The sequence below is a fragment of the Balaenoptera physalus genome (genome assembly GCF_965194825.1).
Source record: "Balaenoptera physalus genome assembly, chromosome: 19".
Classification (NCBI taxonomy): Eukaryota; Metazoa; Chordata; class Mammalia; order Artiodactyla; family Balaenopteridae; genus Balaenoptera; species Balaenoptera physalus.
Window position 1 is genome coordinate 61,356,703 of NC_138900.1, and position 13,709 is coordinate 61,370,411.

Below are 13,709 nucleotides of genomic sequence, written 5' to 3' on the forward strand. Positions count from 1 at the left end.
TCTGCCTTTTAACAAGCTCCCCCTGCAGGTAGTTCCTGCGTTTGCAGTGGGCTGGGAGGGTTAAAGGGTTTGGTGTAGTAGCTGACAACAGTGGAAGCACTTCATACATGTTGGCCGTTCTTTCTTTCTTTCTTTTTTTTTTAAAGAACAGGTGTCTTTTTTTAAAATTTATTTATTTTTGGCTGTGGTGGGTCTTCGTTGCTGCACACAGGCTTTCTCTAGTTGTGGCGAGCGGGGGCTGCTCTTCGTTGCGGTGTGCAGGCTTCTCACTGTAGTGGCTTCTCTTGTTGTGGAGCACGGGCTCTAGGTGCGCGGGCTCAGTAGTTGCGGCGCACGGGCTTAGTTGCTCCGCGGCACGTGGGATCTTCCTGGACCAGGGCTGAAACACCGTGTCGCCTGCATTGGCAGGCGGATTCTTCACCACTGTGCCACCAGGGAAGCCCAACCATTATTTCTGATTCTTATTCTCCTCCCTCTGACAAATACTGAGAGCACCTTCCATGTGCCCTCCGCGGTTCCGGCCACCACACAGAACAGTGAAGAAACAGACAAGGCATGATCCCTGTCCCCAAGGAGCCAGAGCTCAGTGAGGAAAACAGCCACCTAGAATCTTCTCAGTGCAGTCAGTCGGATCCGTGGATGATTGGATTTTGCCAAGGTTGCAGCAGGCCCTAAGAGCCAGGTAGGATGTGGTACCCAGCTGCAAGCCTGGCACCAAGACCAGTACATCTCCTCACCAGCCAGATGCATGGTTGCCCAGGCAACCAGGCGATGCTCCAGAGACAATGAGCGGGACACTGTGCCCGAGTTTCTGCTGTTTCCTTGGAAGCAGTAATGACTGCAGGGAGACCGCCTCCAGTGGGCACTTAGGGGGCAGAGTGCCATGCTCTTCCCCCTTTTTCAAACAAATTGCCCGTCTCCCCAGGACCCGGCTTTCCAGGCAGATGTCATCCAGACGCCCAGCTCCAGCCAGTCTGGAACTGCCCCTGGGCTCAGCCCTCCAATTTAAAGGGCTTCTTGTTCGTTTCAGCAGGAGGCAGCAGCATCGATCAAGGCAGAGAAAGCACTCAGGTGCGCCTCTCAGAGTGGCACGGTGGTCGGGGACTCAGGATCCAGCTGCACCTGGGTCCCAACTCCAGCTCTGGCTCTTACTAGCTCCTTGACTTAACCTCTCTCAGCCTCAGACTTCTTCTCTGTAAAATAAAGCTAATTATACTGCTCCCATTGTTGGGTGGTTGTGAGAATTTTTCAAAGTGTGTCCCCAGAAGCACACTGGGTTGGCAGAGATGGTGAGTTACCTGGCACATTCATCCATAGCCCCAGTGAGTCTTGAAGGAATGAGGCGGTCAGAGGCCCCCCCCCCGTCTAGGAATCAGGGAAGCCAAAGAAGTCACCCACTTGGTCATTCTCCCTGGGTGTGCAAAGGACATTTGGGGACAGCCCCTGTAGGCCTTGGAGGGAAAGTTGGAGGAGATGGGCAGGGTGCCGCTCACATACTGGCCCCAGCAAACAGGCGTTGCCTGAGTGATGGGAGAGGCAACGAGCACGTCACTGGTCCTCTGGGGCGTGGGTGACAGAGGGCATGCTAAGACTTTAGGACAACCTGCCCAATAGAATTTTCTGCAGTGATGAAAATGTTCTCTATTTGCACTGTCCAGTGTGGCAGCCTCTAGCCACGTGCGGCTGTCCAGCCGCTGGAATACGGCTAGTGGGACGGAGGCGCTGAAGTTTCAGTTGTATTTCATTTTAATTAGGTTCAGTGTAAGTAGCCACACGGGGCTGGTGGCTCTCGTGCCGGGCAGCACAGCTTTGGGACACCGCCTGGAAAGAAGTTGTCAAAGCCAGCCCAGCTCCCGCCGGGCTCCTTTTTCTCATTGGCTCCAGGAGTGCCCTCTCCTTTAATGACGGGTGGGGGGAGCATGCGTGCTTCGCGGGCTGCAGCAAGCGGCAGAGCAACCGCCCCGTCAGCGGGAGGCGTGGTGCCTGCACATTCTGAGTCACACCTCTCCTGGAGAGGGGCGCCTGCCCGGTGACAGCTTGTCTCCCGTGGAGGAGCCGACGGGCTCCACTTTCCCAGGCCGGAGAACCCGGGCGTCTGTGGTTGTCTCTGCGGTAGCAGCATTTGCTGGAGAGATGGCGGATGTTGCCCAGGTAACGCCCCCTTCCTGATAAGCAGAGGGCGAAGACTGCAGTGGAGGCGCGGCTGGCTCTTCCTGCTGGCTCTGTTGTTTCGGGAGCGGGTGGGGCTTAGTCACAGATGCCGGGATCCCTCCTGAGTCCTGCCTGCTCTGGATCACTCACCCACAGGACTTGGTGGGTGATAAGAATGAGCGCTGCTGTTTTGCGAGGAACAGGGCTAAGTGTTTATATGTATCATCTCATGGAATGGGCATGGCAAGCCTTTGATAGTGGTTGTTCTCATCCCACGTTGCAGATGAGGAAAGTAGGGTGCCAGTGATACGCTGTAAGTTCCACGAGCACTGGGATCTGTCTGCTTTGCTCATCACTGGTATCCTTAGGACTTAACTCAATACGTGCCACACCATACTAGATGGTTCCCAGTAACTATTGTCGGATGATTAGATAAATGGATGGATGGATGAGTGGATGGATGGATGGATGGATGGGTGGATGGGTGGATGGATGGATGCATGGGTGGATGGGTGGATGGATGGATGGATAAGTGAATAGGTGGATGGGTAGATGAAGTAGAGCTTAGATTTGAACTGAAGTCTGCTGATTGCAAAACCTGCACTCTTAACCACGAAGCCACACTGCCTCTGACTTTTTTTTGATGTCCTCCACCTACCTGGGTTGGGATTTTTTTCTTTAACACCTAATTAAGGTGTAATTTACATGGCATAACATTCACGTATTGTAAGTGAATGATTCAATGATTTTAGTAAATTTATAGGGCTGTGCGACCATCACAATGCAGTTTTAGACTATTTCCATCATCTAAAAATGCCCTCATATCTGTTTGCAGCCAAATCCCTGTTGCCACCTCCCAACCCCAGGCAATAACTGTTCCACTTTCTGTCTCTATAAATTTGCCTCTTCTAGACATTTCATATAAAAGGAATCCTCCAATAAGTCTTTTGCATCTGGCTTCTTTCACTTAGCAGATTTGTGGGATTCATCCATATTTGTAGCACATATGAGTGTTTCCATCCTTTTTACTGCCAAATACTATTCCATTGTCTGGATATACCATGTCTTGCTTATCCATTCATCAGCTAATGGACATTTGGGTTGTTTCCAGTTTGGAGCTGTTATGAATAATGCTGCTATGGACATTCATGTGCATGTCTTTATGTAGAGTCTGTTTTTCTCTTGAGTAGATTTCTAGGAACAGAGTTGCTGGGTCATATGATAAATTTGTGTTTAATGGTTTAAGAAACTGTCAACGTGTTTTCCAGTGGTGCTGTACTGATTTACATTCCCAGCAGCAATGCACAAGGATCCCATTTTCTCCGCATCCTTGGCAACTCTTGGAGATACCTGTCTTTTGGTTCCAGCCAGCCTAGTGGGTGTGGAGCAGTGTCTCTTTATGGTTTGAACCTGTGTTTCCCTGATGGCCCCTCATCTTGAGCTGCATTGTGCTCTTACTCTGCGGCTGGGTGGGGTTCGACCTTTCCAGCCATGGGTTAGCAAACTCTTTCTTTAAAGGTCCAGACAGCAAATGTTTGGGGCTTTGTGGGCTACATTTGATTCTGTTGCGTATTCTTTTTTGTTGTTGGTTTTTTCCCCTTAACAACCCTTAAAAAAAAATGTGAGACCATTCGTGGCTTTCTTACACAAAAACAAGCAGGGAGACAGTTCTGAGGTTCCTGTCAAAGGAATCCAGCAGCCCATCCACTCTAGACACGGCAAGAGGTCACCCGCCCCTTCTGGTGACTTGGGCTCAGTGGAGGGACCGTACGGCAAAGCTGAGGGCCGGGCTCCTGGGAGTCAGGGTTCCAGAGGCTTCCCCAACCCAGTCCCACCGTGATTCATCACCAGATGAGCTCAGCAGAGCTCCTGGGATGAAATGTGCTGATTTGTCACCCAAGGCAGAGTGACTAGGCCCCCATGGTCCTGGGCAGGCCTCCCTCTGCCCTGTGGCTGCCCTGTGCCAGGGCTCAGAGCCTCTTCCGGGAACCAGCCACCTGCCCACACCCCGTGACCACGATGTCACAGCTGCACTGCCCACCTGCTGCTCCCACCAGTTCTCAGAGCCTTGGAGACGTGTTCTAGCCCTCATCCCAGACCGTCAAGCGTTCCTGCCGCCTTCCTCACGGTGTCTCTTGGTGAATCCGTGCCTCCTCTCCACCATCTGCGCCGGCCCTGACCCATGTAATGGAAAGAGGGAGACCTCTGGGGTCCACCAGAGCCGGTTTGTACTTGTGAATTGCCCCTTTCTAGCTGTGTGAACTTGGGCAAGTCATGTCACCTCCCGGCCCTGGTACTCTTGTGTGTGAACAGGAAACTAGAGCCTGGGGCAGAAGCTGCAGACGCCCTACCTCTTGGCATCGCTCTGCCCTGAAGGCTGCTCACTGTAAACACGGTGACTCTGCCCCGGGGACACGTCTTTTCCTGGCTGTGGGAGCATTTTGGCCTGGGCACAGGGCAGCCAGAAGTCCAGGAAGTTGGTGGGTAAACAGTGCAGCTTCCTTGCTCCTTGGGTGGGTCAAGTCTAGGGCGTGATCCGCACTGTCTCCCAGAGGCCCCCGCAGGACTCGACCTCGTCCCCACACGGGTGGCGTTGCCTGTTGCCCAGTCCTAACACTTGATGATGCCCTGGTGGTGATTTACTGCCTTCTTCTCCCTGTCTCACTCTCACCCCTGCACTGATGTGCCCTCCATCACCTCCCCAGTAAATAAACCATCTGCACTCGGGTCCTTGTCTGCGGTTCTGCTCCCAGGGCCTATGGCAGGTCCCCAGCTCCTGGGGTTACGGTGAGGGTGGAGCGCGATGACGCCCAGAAGAGCTCTGCACAGTGCCTGGCGGGTCGTTAAACGTTAGCCCTTGTCAGCGCCTGGGAACTTCTGGTCTTGAACGCAGCCTCTGTGACCACTCTCCTTGGGACGCTTCTTAAGCAGGGGCTCGTGGGAAAGCTGTTGACCTCCGCAGCCTGTCACAGGGGCTGCGTCTGTGAGCCCGAGGCTGGGCGCGCCTGTGAAGGGGCTCGCTGGGGCAGGCGGCGCCCGATGGGCCCTTTCACCTGGGCCTCACTGTCTCGGCGACATGGTCCGAGTGCGGGTCCTGGGGACTTACGGGCCGAACTCGCGGCCGCCCACCCCCACGGGCGAAGTTTAACTGAGGGCCAGCTGGAACAGTGTTCACCAAAGGTTAATGATGGCTATTTCTAGGTTGTGGGATTTTCGAGACCTTTCTTCATTTATCCTCTTCTTTGTGCTTTTCGGCGTGGTTTACATTTCTTACAGTGAGCATGCCTCTTTTTTCACAAAGAGAATGAAGTCATTATTTTTTCAAAAGTAAATAACTTGCAGCTGATTACAAGAGAGGGCGCTTAAAGTGCAGACCATATTCCAATCTAGAATCTACTGTGGGAATACGCGGCTGTGCGTCCTTGTGGCTTTCTTTGGGGCTTAATATACGGTGAGTTCCTGTGACCATTTCATGGTCATTTAAAAATTAAGCAATTCTCTGGGCCCAGAGCAGAACCGCAGTGTCTAGGACTTAAAGGAGCATTCATCTTCGGGGATGGGCCGGGCTCTTGCCTTGGGAAGTGTCTCTCCCGCTTTAGCCTTCGGGCACTTTGTGTTGGTATAGACCTGGTCATGCTCCCGGCTCCCAACACCAGGCAGGTAACTGGGACTGAGGGTGTTTACGGTCCCAGGGGAGCCTCAAGAGGCTAGGTGCACCTCATCATGAAAGTCACGGGGTTCAGCAAATACTGCTTGTCACCATCATCTCCATCAACAGCGTATTTATTATTCACTGAACACCCACCCCCAACAGAAGTTGCCATGCGTTTCTTCCAGCCCTTATAGGATCTAAAATGATTGACAAGTAAATGTTTCTACTCTTTCCCATTCCCCACTTGACGGAAAACTGTGCTGTCTTCACGTCAAAAGCTTGGAGAGAGGGAGGGAGGCGGTGGGGCCCGGCAGAGAGTGTGTGGAAGGAGAGAGAGAAGGAGGGAGAGGCAGACTACGGAGAGATTTACATAAGAAAGATCTGGGATGACTACGGGGAAATAAACTTAGGAGTGAGTTAACTAAGTGGGTGATGGCGGTGGCGCCGGGGTATGATTAGCAAATAAGAGGCTCCAGAACATCATGGAGTGTGGGAAAAACATGGGAGAAAAAAGCGGGATGCTGTCTGTATCACTGTGGGTTGTACGTTTCATTCCTTTAAAGTTTTTCAGAAGAGGCAGGTTGAGTATCGGAGTTCCCTTTGGGTTATGTGGTTGTGCTGTTTGGACTACGCTTTTGAGTATAACTCGGTACAGAGAGGGGACCACCTGGGTCCAGGATTTATAAGCGTTCCACATTGGAAGAGGCCACACGGTATTTTCATGCATAATTTACAGAAGAGGACGCTGAGGCTCCGTAGGTGAAATACTTCATGGGAAGCACCAGGCCTGTCTGATCCTGCAGTCGACCTCCTGTTCCACCACCACACCTCACTCAGCACAGAGAACTACTCAGTTTGATGCAGAATTTGTCCCCCAAATGCTTCATTTTAGGCCTTGGCTTCCAAGACCCTTTGTAATTCTTAACTCAGAAACTAAGTGGTCGGGGAGACGCTGGTGGCCTCCAAGCTTCTCTTTGAGCCTCGGGGCCAGTGGGGGACCCTCACCTCCTCCTGCCCTCATTCAGACTTTGGTTCAGAGATTGTGACATGTCACCCAGCTGGCAGCTGGCTCAGTGACATTAAAATTAGGTTTTCCCCAAGGAGCAGAGCACTTAATGAAGTTTATCCAGTTAGCGAGATGCCCAGGCAAGCCGGGCGGCAGTGGGGCAGGCCTCTGCGGAGCCAGGGGAGCGTGGGCTGGGACCTCGGCCTCAGAGAGGGCTTCTGTTTCCATGATGTCAGAGGGCGGAACCAGCCCGGCCTCATATGGACGGAGCCGCTGGCCGCTGCCCCAGCCGCTCGCCAGCTTTGGATGCGGAGGTGAGAACGCACCCAGCTGAGGACCGTTCTGGGCTCAGTCCCCACCTGGCTGGAGCTGAATTCCAGGCCCCAAGCCTGTCTTTCAGGTTTCTCAGTTGAGTACAGTCTCCAAGGGGACCTCTTAGGGTCAGGGTAAGCAGAAACAGTGCCTCCAACGTAAAGAAAGTGCCTTTGTGGACCCGGAATGCTTCCCCTCATATTGCATTTGAATACTTGGGGAACAAGTTTGGCAAAAGATATAACCTGAAGGATAAATAGCTTCATCCTTTTTTTTTAAGTCATTGGAAAAGGAGTGGAAATTACTAGCGTTCAGGAGGCCTGGCTGTCTGCAAATGCAGCCTTCGACTTGGGGCAAGACTGTCCCTTCTTCGGGGGTCGGATTCTGATGGGGCGGGGAGGGGTCCAGGCGTGGGGCCTTTCACATCCAGTACATCGGATTCTTTGATCGTCTTGTATATTCCACCCCTGGCCTGTTAATAACACGTGTGGGTCTCTTTTTCTCTCCCAACCAGAAAAAGATTTACAAATACAAGAAAGTCCTGAGTAACCCAAGCCGTTGGGAAGTCGTCTTGAAGGAGATCCGAACTCTGGTGGACATGGCCCTGACGTCCCCCCTGCAGGATGATTCCATCAACCAAGCCCCACTGGAAATCGTCTCGAAACTGCTCTCAGAGGTAACGCTTCCCCTTGGCTTGATTTCTCACTGTGCCATCCCGTTCCCCACCCGCGCACCCCCCGCCACTTTGAAGTCGTCTTCCTTTACACCTGCTGAGTACCACCCCGTACCAAGCAGCAGAATCGAATTTGAGTCTGTGTTGTCTCCCCTTTGCGGGAGGAGGTGAGTGGTGTCCCCCAGCGACACAAGGGAGTTGAGAAGGAGGTTTGCCCCTGGTGCTTCCAGCTGAGCCGTCCGGGGACTATGGTAGAGTGGTTGCCACCCAGCTGTGCCCCAAGACTGGATTCGAGGGAGGACATGGCGGGTGCTGCTCTTGGGCCCAAGCTGGGCTGGCGATGGTGATGATGGCCGCTGCTTTCAGAATTCTCTAGTTCGTTCCTGAGCGGGAACACGTCCGTGAAGCCCCCAGGCTGCCCCCTTCCTATACCCATGGCGTTGGCCCGCCTCCATTCCCCCCCCCACCCCGGTCCCCCGCCAGCACTGGAGGTCCAGGCAAACATGGCTTTCCGCTCTGATCATCCCTCACAGCCCATAGCTATCCTTCAACTCACACAGGTTATTAAAAGTCGAGAGATTTCACAACAAAATAGGAATTTCCAGGTTCTCTTTAAAAACGATCAGAAAATCCAGCAGCAGTTTGCAGCTGGCTGCTTAGTGCCACCCATCTGAGCCATCGGCTTTGCCAGGCAGCCCCACACTTTGCGTGTGTGCCGTGTGCCAGGCGCTGTTCTGCGCACTTGGATGAAGATGGTCCCCTGCCCTCCCTGAGCTTACGTTCTGGAAGGAAAGACAGTGGGACATGAGGCTTTAATCCGTCAGTTAGGCTGCCCGATGGAGGGCGAGGGGTGCTCGGAAACATCTCTCTGTTTACTGTGTTCCAGTGCTATTTTAAGCACTTTACAGATATTAATACTTCTCTCATTTATTTGCCTGCCTGGCCCTCTAGGGATACTGGGGTTGATGACTCCTGGTTTCAACTATGCGTGGCCAGCAGAGCTATCTCTCTGTCCCTCTCCCCAGGGAGCGGCCCCTTCTCCTCTGGCTGCCCCGGTCCCCTGGGTGGCTCCTCCCACCCCGCCTCGGACTCCGGCACAAGTTCCCTGCTACCTAGAACCTCCGCCTTCTCTGCAGACCCAGGCTGGTCACTGCCCGTTGGTCCAGGAAACTGGCCCAGGCCTTCCATGTCTGCTGAATAGAGAGGGTCCCTCGCCCTGGGAGGAGGTGGGAGCGAGAGGTAGAAAGTGGGTGGCAAAGGAGCAGAGGACGTGTCTGTCCTCGGGTGGGAGACCAGCCTCGTCCCACGGAAGAGTAAAGACCCCGGTCTGAAACGAATCACGGTCAAGGTCTGGGATTTGAGGCCTGTGCCGTACTCCCGGCCTCGAGTCCAGGCTTCCCACCTGAGCGGGAGGGGCCAGTCGGCAGGCCCGGGGCTGGCTTCTCATCTGGAGAAGGGGAAGCAGCTCGCCCTCAGGAAGCACCTGCTACATGCTGGGCAGGCGCCGGGTGCCACGCACACAGCATCCCATCTAATCCTCACGCTCCCCCTGAGAGACAGCCCTTGCTGTCTCCATTTCACAGATGGGAAAGCTGAGGCCCAGAGATACTGAGTGACCTGCCGAGAAAGCAGTGGGGCCGGAAGTTTCACCTTAAGGCTCTCTGGCTCTCACTGCAGAGCCGCATCGCCCACCCCATCAACCCCACCAGTCTCAGCGCCGTCACACCATCATTAAGTCAGGCTTGTCATCAGGACAATGGCGAAGGTGGCAGATGACACTGTGACCGACCTCTGGTGGGATTTCTTGCCCGTCTCAGATATGTTTCATGTGACCACGTGCTCGTGGGCTTTGCATCACTTCTGAGGCTTTAGATCAAGGATCTCAAAGTCAGCTGATCCCAAGCGCTAGGGTGGAGAGACAGAGGCATTTAAAGGAAAAAAAAGGAAGAAGCTTGGATTTGCTACGCAGCAACTGTGAGTCAGGCAAGGGGTCCGTGTTGTCCCCAATTTACTGCTAAGAGCTGCTGTTTGCGAGGGACAGAGCTGGGACCGCAGCCCAGGCGGCATCCCCTCCAGTGGGGCTAACGCCTCTCCGAGTGATGCTGACGGTTTTTGAACACGTGCTCTGTGCCGATCACGGTGGCAGGCATTTACACCAGCCCTTTTACATTTCTCCCAGCGGCCGTGCAAGGTAAGTATTAAAACATACGGAAATGTAAACGGAGGCTCCAAGGGGTTAAGTCTCCTGCCCAGGGTCACTTGGATGAGGGGTAGGCAGGACCCAGGCCCAGGTCTGCCCAACTGCAAAGCTAACGTGACATTACCTGAATTGGTGGAGACTTTTTCGTGAGTGAGGGACCCAGCCACCTAGGACAGCAGGTAAGAGCAGGTGTGCAGAGTGAGGAAGACCTGGTTCTCCTCTCAGGAGCTCACTGGCCTTGCTTAAGGTACTAGATCTCTCAGTGCTGTTTTCATCTATGAGTTGGGGCTAAGATTAGCACCCGTTTCACAGAATTAGGGATTGGATGCTCTAATATGTATACGGTGCCTGGCACTGTGCCTGATATATAGGGACCAATTGATAACTGGTCACATTTCTGTTACCGTGGGAGATGGCTGTGAACTTGACCTTCAGCACCCTCAGCTAGATGTCTAGAGGGGATGGGTGGAAAGACAAACTCTCCCTCTTTCTTGCCCTTTTTTGTGTATGGACTGGATTCTCTGTCTGTTCTCTTTACTTAAGTTGTTCCTGAGGCCTCCTCCTAAGAGGCTCCAGGCACCACTAAAGCCACCAGAAGATGGGCAGGATCCCAAGGGAGGGAGGGGGAGGACAGGCCTGTTAAAGCTGGCGTCCCCACCCTCCCAGGCCTTTGTTGGGTTGAGTGTGTGGAGTGGCCGCTCGGCTCAGGATTCAAGTGTCCCCTCCAGGGCAGTGGCTGTTAGTGAGAGCTCTCCACCCGGGGTCAGAAATGGCCTTAGTGGAGAGAAGTCTCCCTGCAGAGTGCCATGTGCCATCACCGGTGACTGGGACCAAAGAAACGGCACCTGTGGTTGCCAGAGGCTCTTCTTGGAAAGGTGCCTGGGTGTGGTGAGGGATGGCTGGTCCCTTCGGAGCTCCCACGGCAGCCTGAAAGATGGAACCGCCCCTCACATGGGCTGAGCTGTATAGCTCAGTGGTTGGCGGTATAGGCTTTGGAACAGGACAGACAGGGGTCAGATCTCCAATCCACCACCTGTTACCTGTGCTCCCGGGTGAGCCACTGGTCGCTCATCTGTCATTGGGATAATAGAACCTATCCCAAGAACAGGAGATGGGTGGGAGGAGTGTAGCAAAGCCCTGACAACAGTGCCTTAGGTGTAGTGAGTAGGAAAGACCAAAGCCAGGCTTTCATCTGCCCTCGACTGAAAAATGGCTGGTGTTTAATAATCTGTCATAAACGGGGTGCTCAAACCACACCAAAATCCACAAAAAGAAAAAGGTGTTAGAATCCAAAAAACATCCTCCTGCGTGTTCTGGATCCTAAGCACATAAGTCAGGCAGTCTCCATGGGAACCTGGACGCTCGTGGCGCTCAGGCACCGACCGATCCACCTTCATCCCTTGGGCAGCCAGCTTACTGGACAAAAGGAAATCCACAGCTCACTAGCTTTTCTTCCACTGTAGCTGGTGTAAACGCATCAGATAACAGGTACTCCTGAAACCTGTTCAGCCCGTGGGACTCTTTCTAGAACCCGGGAACAGTCGATCTTGGGGTTTACTGCCCAACGAGGAGGTGCGTTATGAACAGCAAACATGGCTGTTAGGAAATAAGAGTTGACACCAGTGAAAGCCTGTGTCCACTGAGACAGTTGGTCAGAGCAGAACACACCAGGACACTAGCAAAAAAGACAATAGTGGCTGTTTCTGAGTTTTTTTCACTGTCTCTTGCTTATTGCATATTCATCCCTTTCCTCATTTGCAACCTCATTCGCATCCTCATTTGCATACACAGGATGGTGGTCACGGGTACCAGTTGTGTAAGAAAATTCCAGATTTTGTGGGGGGGAGGAAAAAAACCCTAGAAATTTAGCAAGTTTAATCCATTCCGCTTAATATTTTTGCAAGTTGATTGCTAGAATTTAAACATAGCTAGACCATCTTGGGCCAACTCATGGAACACTAGTGTTCCCTGGGAACCTAGTTTGGGAACCACTGAAATATTCCATGTGCTGCTCCCCAAAGACTACCTGGCACAGAGTCAAGGCCCGAAAGTCTGTTTCTTTACATGTTTATTATGAAGCTGCCTCCGGGCTTCCAAGTGGCGTGCGTCACTATGACAAGGGCCAAGCATGGGTTTAAGCCCAAAGAAGATCCCCATCTACGGAAGAAGAAACTGTCTCACTGAGAAGTGACTAGTCCAAGGTCACGTCACTCCAGTGGTGAAACAGGGACTTGGAACTCAATTCTTCCTTCCCCCGAAGCCGTCCTTCCCCCACTTCCGACCCTGCCTTTGAGGGTCTTCTGATCTATTTAATTAAGAAAAAGTGACAAGTGCCCTCTGTCCGAGAGGCTGAAAGCATTTGAAACTGCATGGACCTTTGAGATGCAAATGTTCCATTTTATTTATTAATTTATTTTTAATTTTTATTGGAATAGAGTTGATTTAAATTGTTGTGTTTCTGCTGTACAGCAAAGCGAATCAGTTATACATGTACATATATCCACTCTTTTTTAGATTCTTTTCCCATGTAGACCATTACAGAGTATTGAGTTCCCTGTGCCACATAGTAGGTCCTTATTAGTTATCTCCTTTATATATAGTAGTGTGTATGTGTCAGTCCCAATCTCCTAATTTCCATTTTATTAATCATGTGTTTTGCTTTGTTTTCCTCCTGCTCTCTCCGCTCATCTTTCAGAACACAAACTTGACTACCCAAGAGCATGAAAACATCATTGTGGTAAGTCCCGGGCAACCCCTCTCCCTCTGCCCACCTCCTGTGCCCACAAGCCTCCCCTGGTTTGAGTGAACTCTTGAAACGCCAGCATCATCCGCCAGCACGGTGGCCTTGCTCAATTTTGTCTTTTCTATCAGGCCAGACATGTCTCCCTCCTGCCTTTGCACATGTCAGAGCCCCAGTTGATTGGGGGGATGTAATTATCAGTCTCTGAGGTTGGTAGCAAATGTGCCTTAATCGCCTCCTCCTTCCTGAGTCGGTAGCGGGGAGTGGAAGCCGGAGATGGCAGAGACCGTATAATTTACTCTCAGCCGTAACCCTGTTAGCTGAAAGGTAAACTTTCTCTTGCCCCAGGACATGCTCCCAATTAATCCACACCTAGAACCCCGGATTGAATTCCCTCTGATGTGCAAAGTGCGATGGTAGTTTCTGGGACTTGACTTTGATATGAGCATCTTTGGTGTAAAATATCTTCCTGGGTGATTTTAAACTATGAAATGTGGTTCTCCCAAGAGAGAAGAAAGAAAAGAAGTTGCACCTACTGGGTGCCAAGCACTGAGCTCTGTATTTGAATCCACAGGTAACTAAGATGGCCCCTGCTCCCAAGGAGCTCTTGGTCTATTAAATGAGATCGCTGCAAAAATAAGAGGCGTGTAACATAGAGAGTAGAGTGATAAACTCACCTGGGAAAGAAGCCAGAGAGCTTCCCAAAGGCAATGATGTCTGAGCCGGGTTTCGAAGGATCAATAAGAGTTTGCCAGATGGCAAAACAGGGGAAGGGCTTTCCAGAGAGCGAAAACAAAACATGCAGAGAAATTTTTTTTTAAATATTTATTTATTTATTTGGCTGTGCCGGGTCTTTAGTTGCAGCACATGGGATCTTTGTTGCCACGTGCGGGATCTTCAGTTGCAGCATGTGGGATCTAGTTCCCTGACCAGGGATCGAACCTGGGCCCCCTGCATTGGGAGTGCGGAGTCTTA

General features: G+C 52.2%; 1 protein-coding gene across 1 annotated transcript in view; it reads left to right on the top strand.

Moving 5' to 3' along the window:
• Positions 1-1,934: 1,934 nt before the first annotated feature.
• LOC309649260 (C-Maf-inducing protein) overlaps positions 1,935-13,709 on the top strand; it is a 57,964-nt gene continuing 46,189 nt past the window's right edge. The window contains exons 1-3 of the mRNA XM_082439078.1: positions 1,935-2,151; positions 7,636-7,797; positions 12,690-12,731. Of these exons, the coding sequence (XP_082295204.1) occupies positions 2,134-2,151; positions 7,636-7,797; positions 12,690-12,731 (222 nt within the window). The 5' untranslated portion in view covers positions 1,935-2,133. The remainder of the gene's footprint in view (positions 2,152-7,635; positions 7,798-12,689; positions 12,732-13,709) is intronic.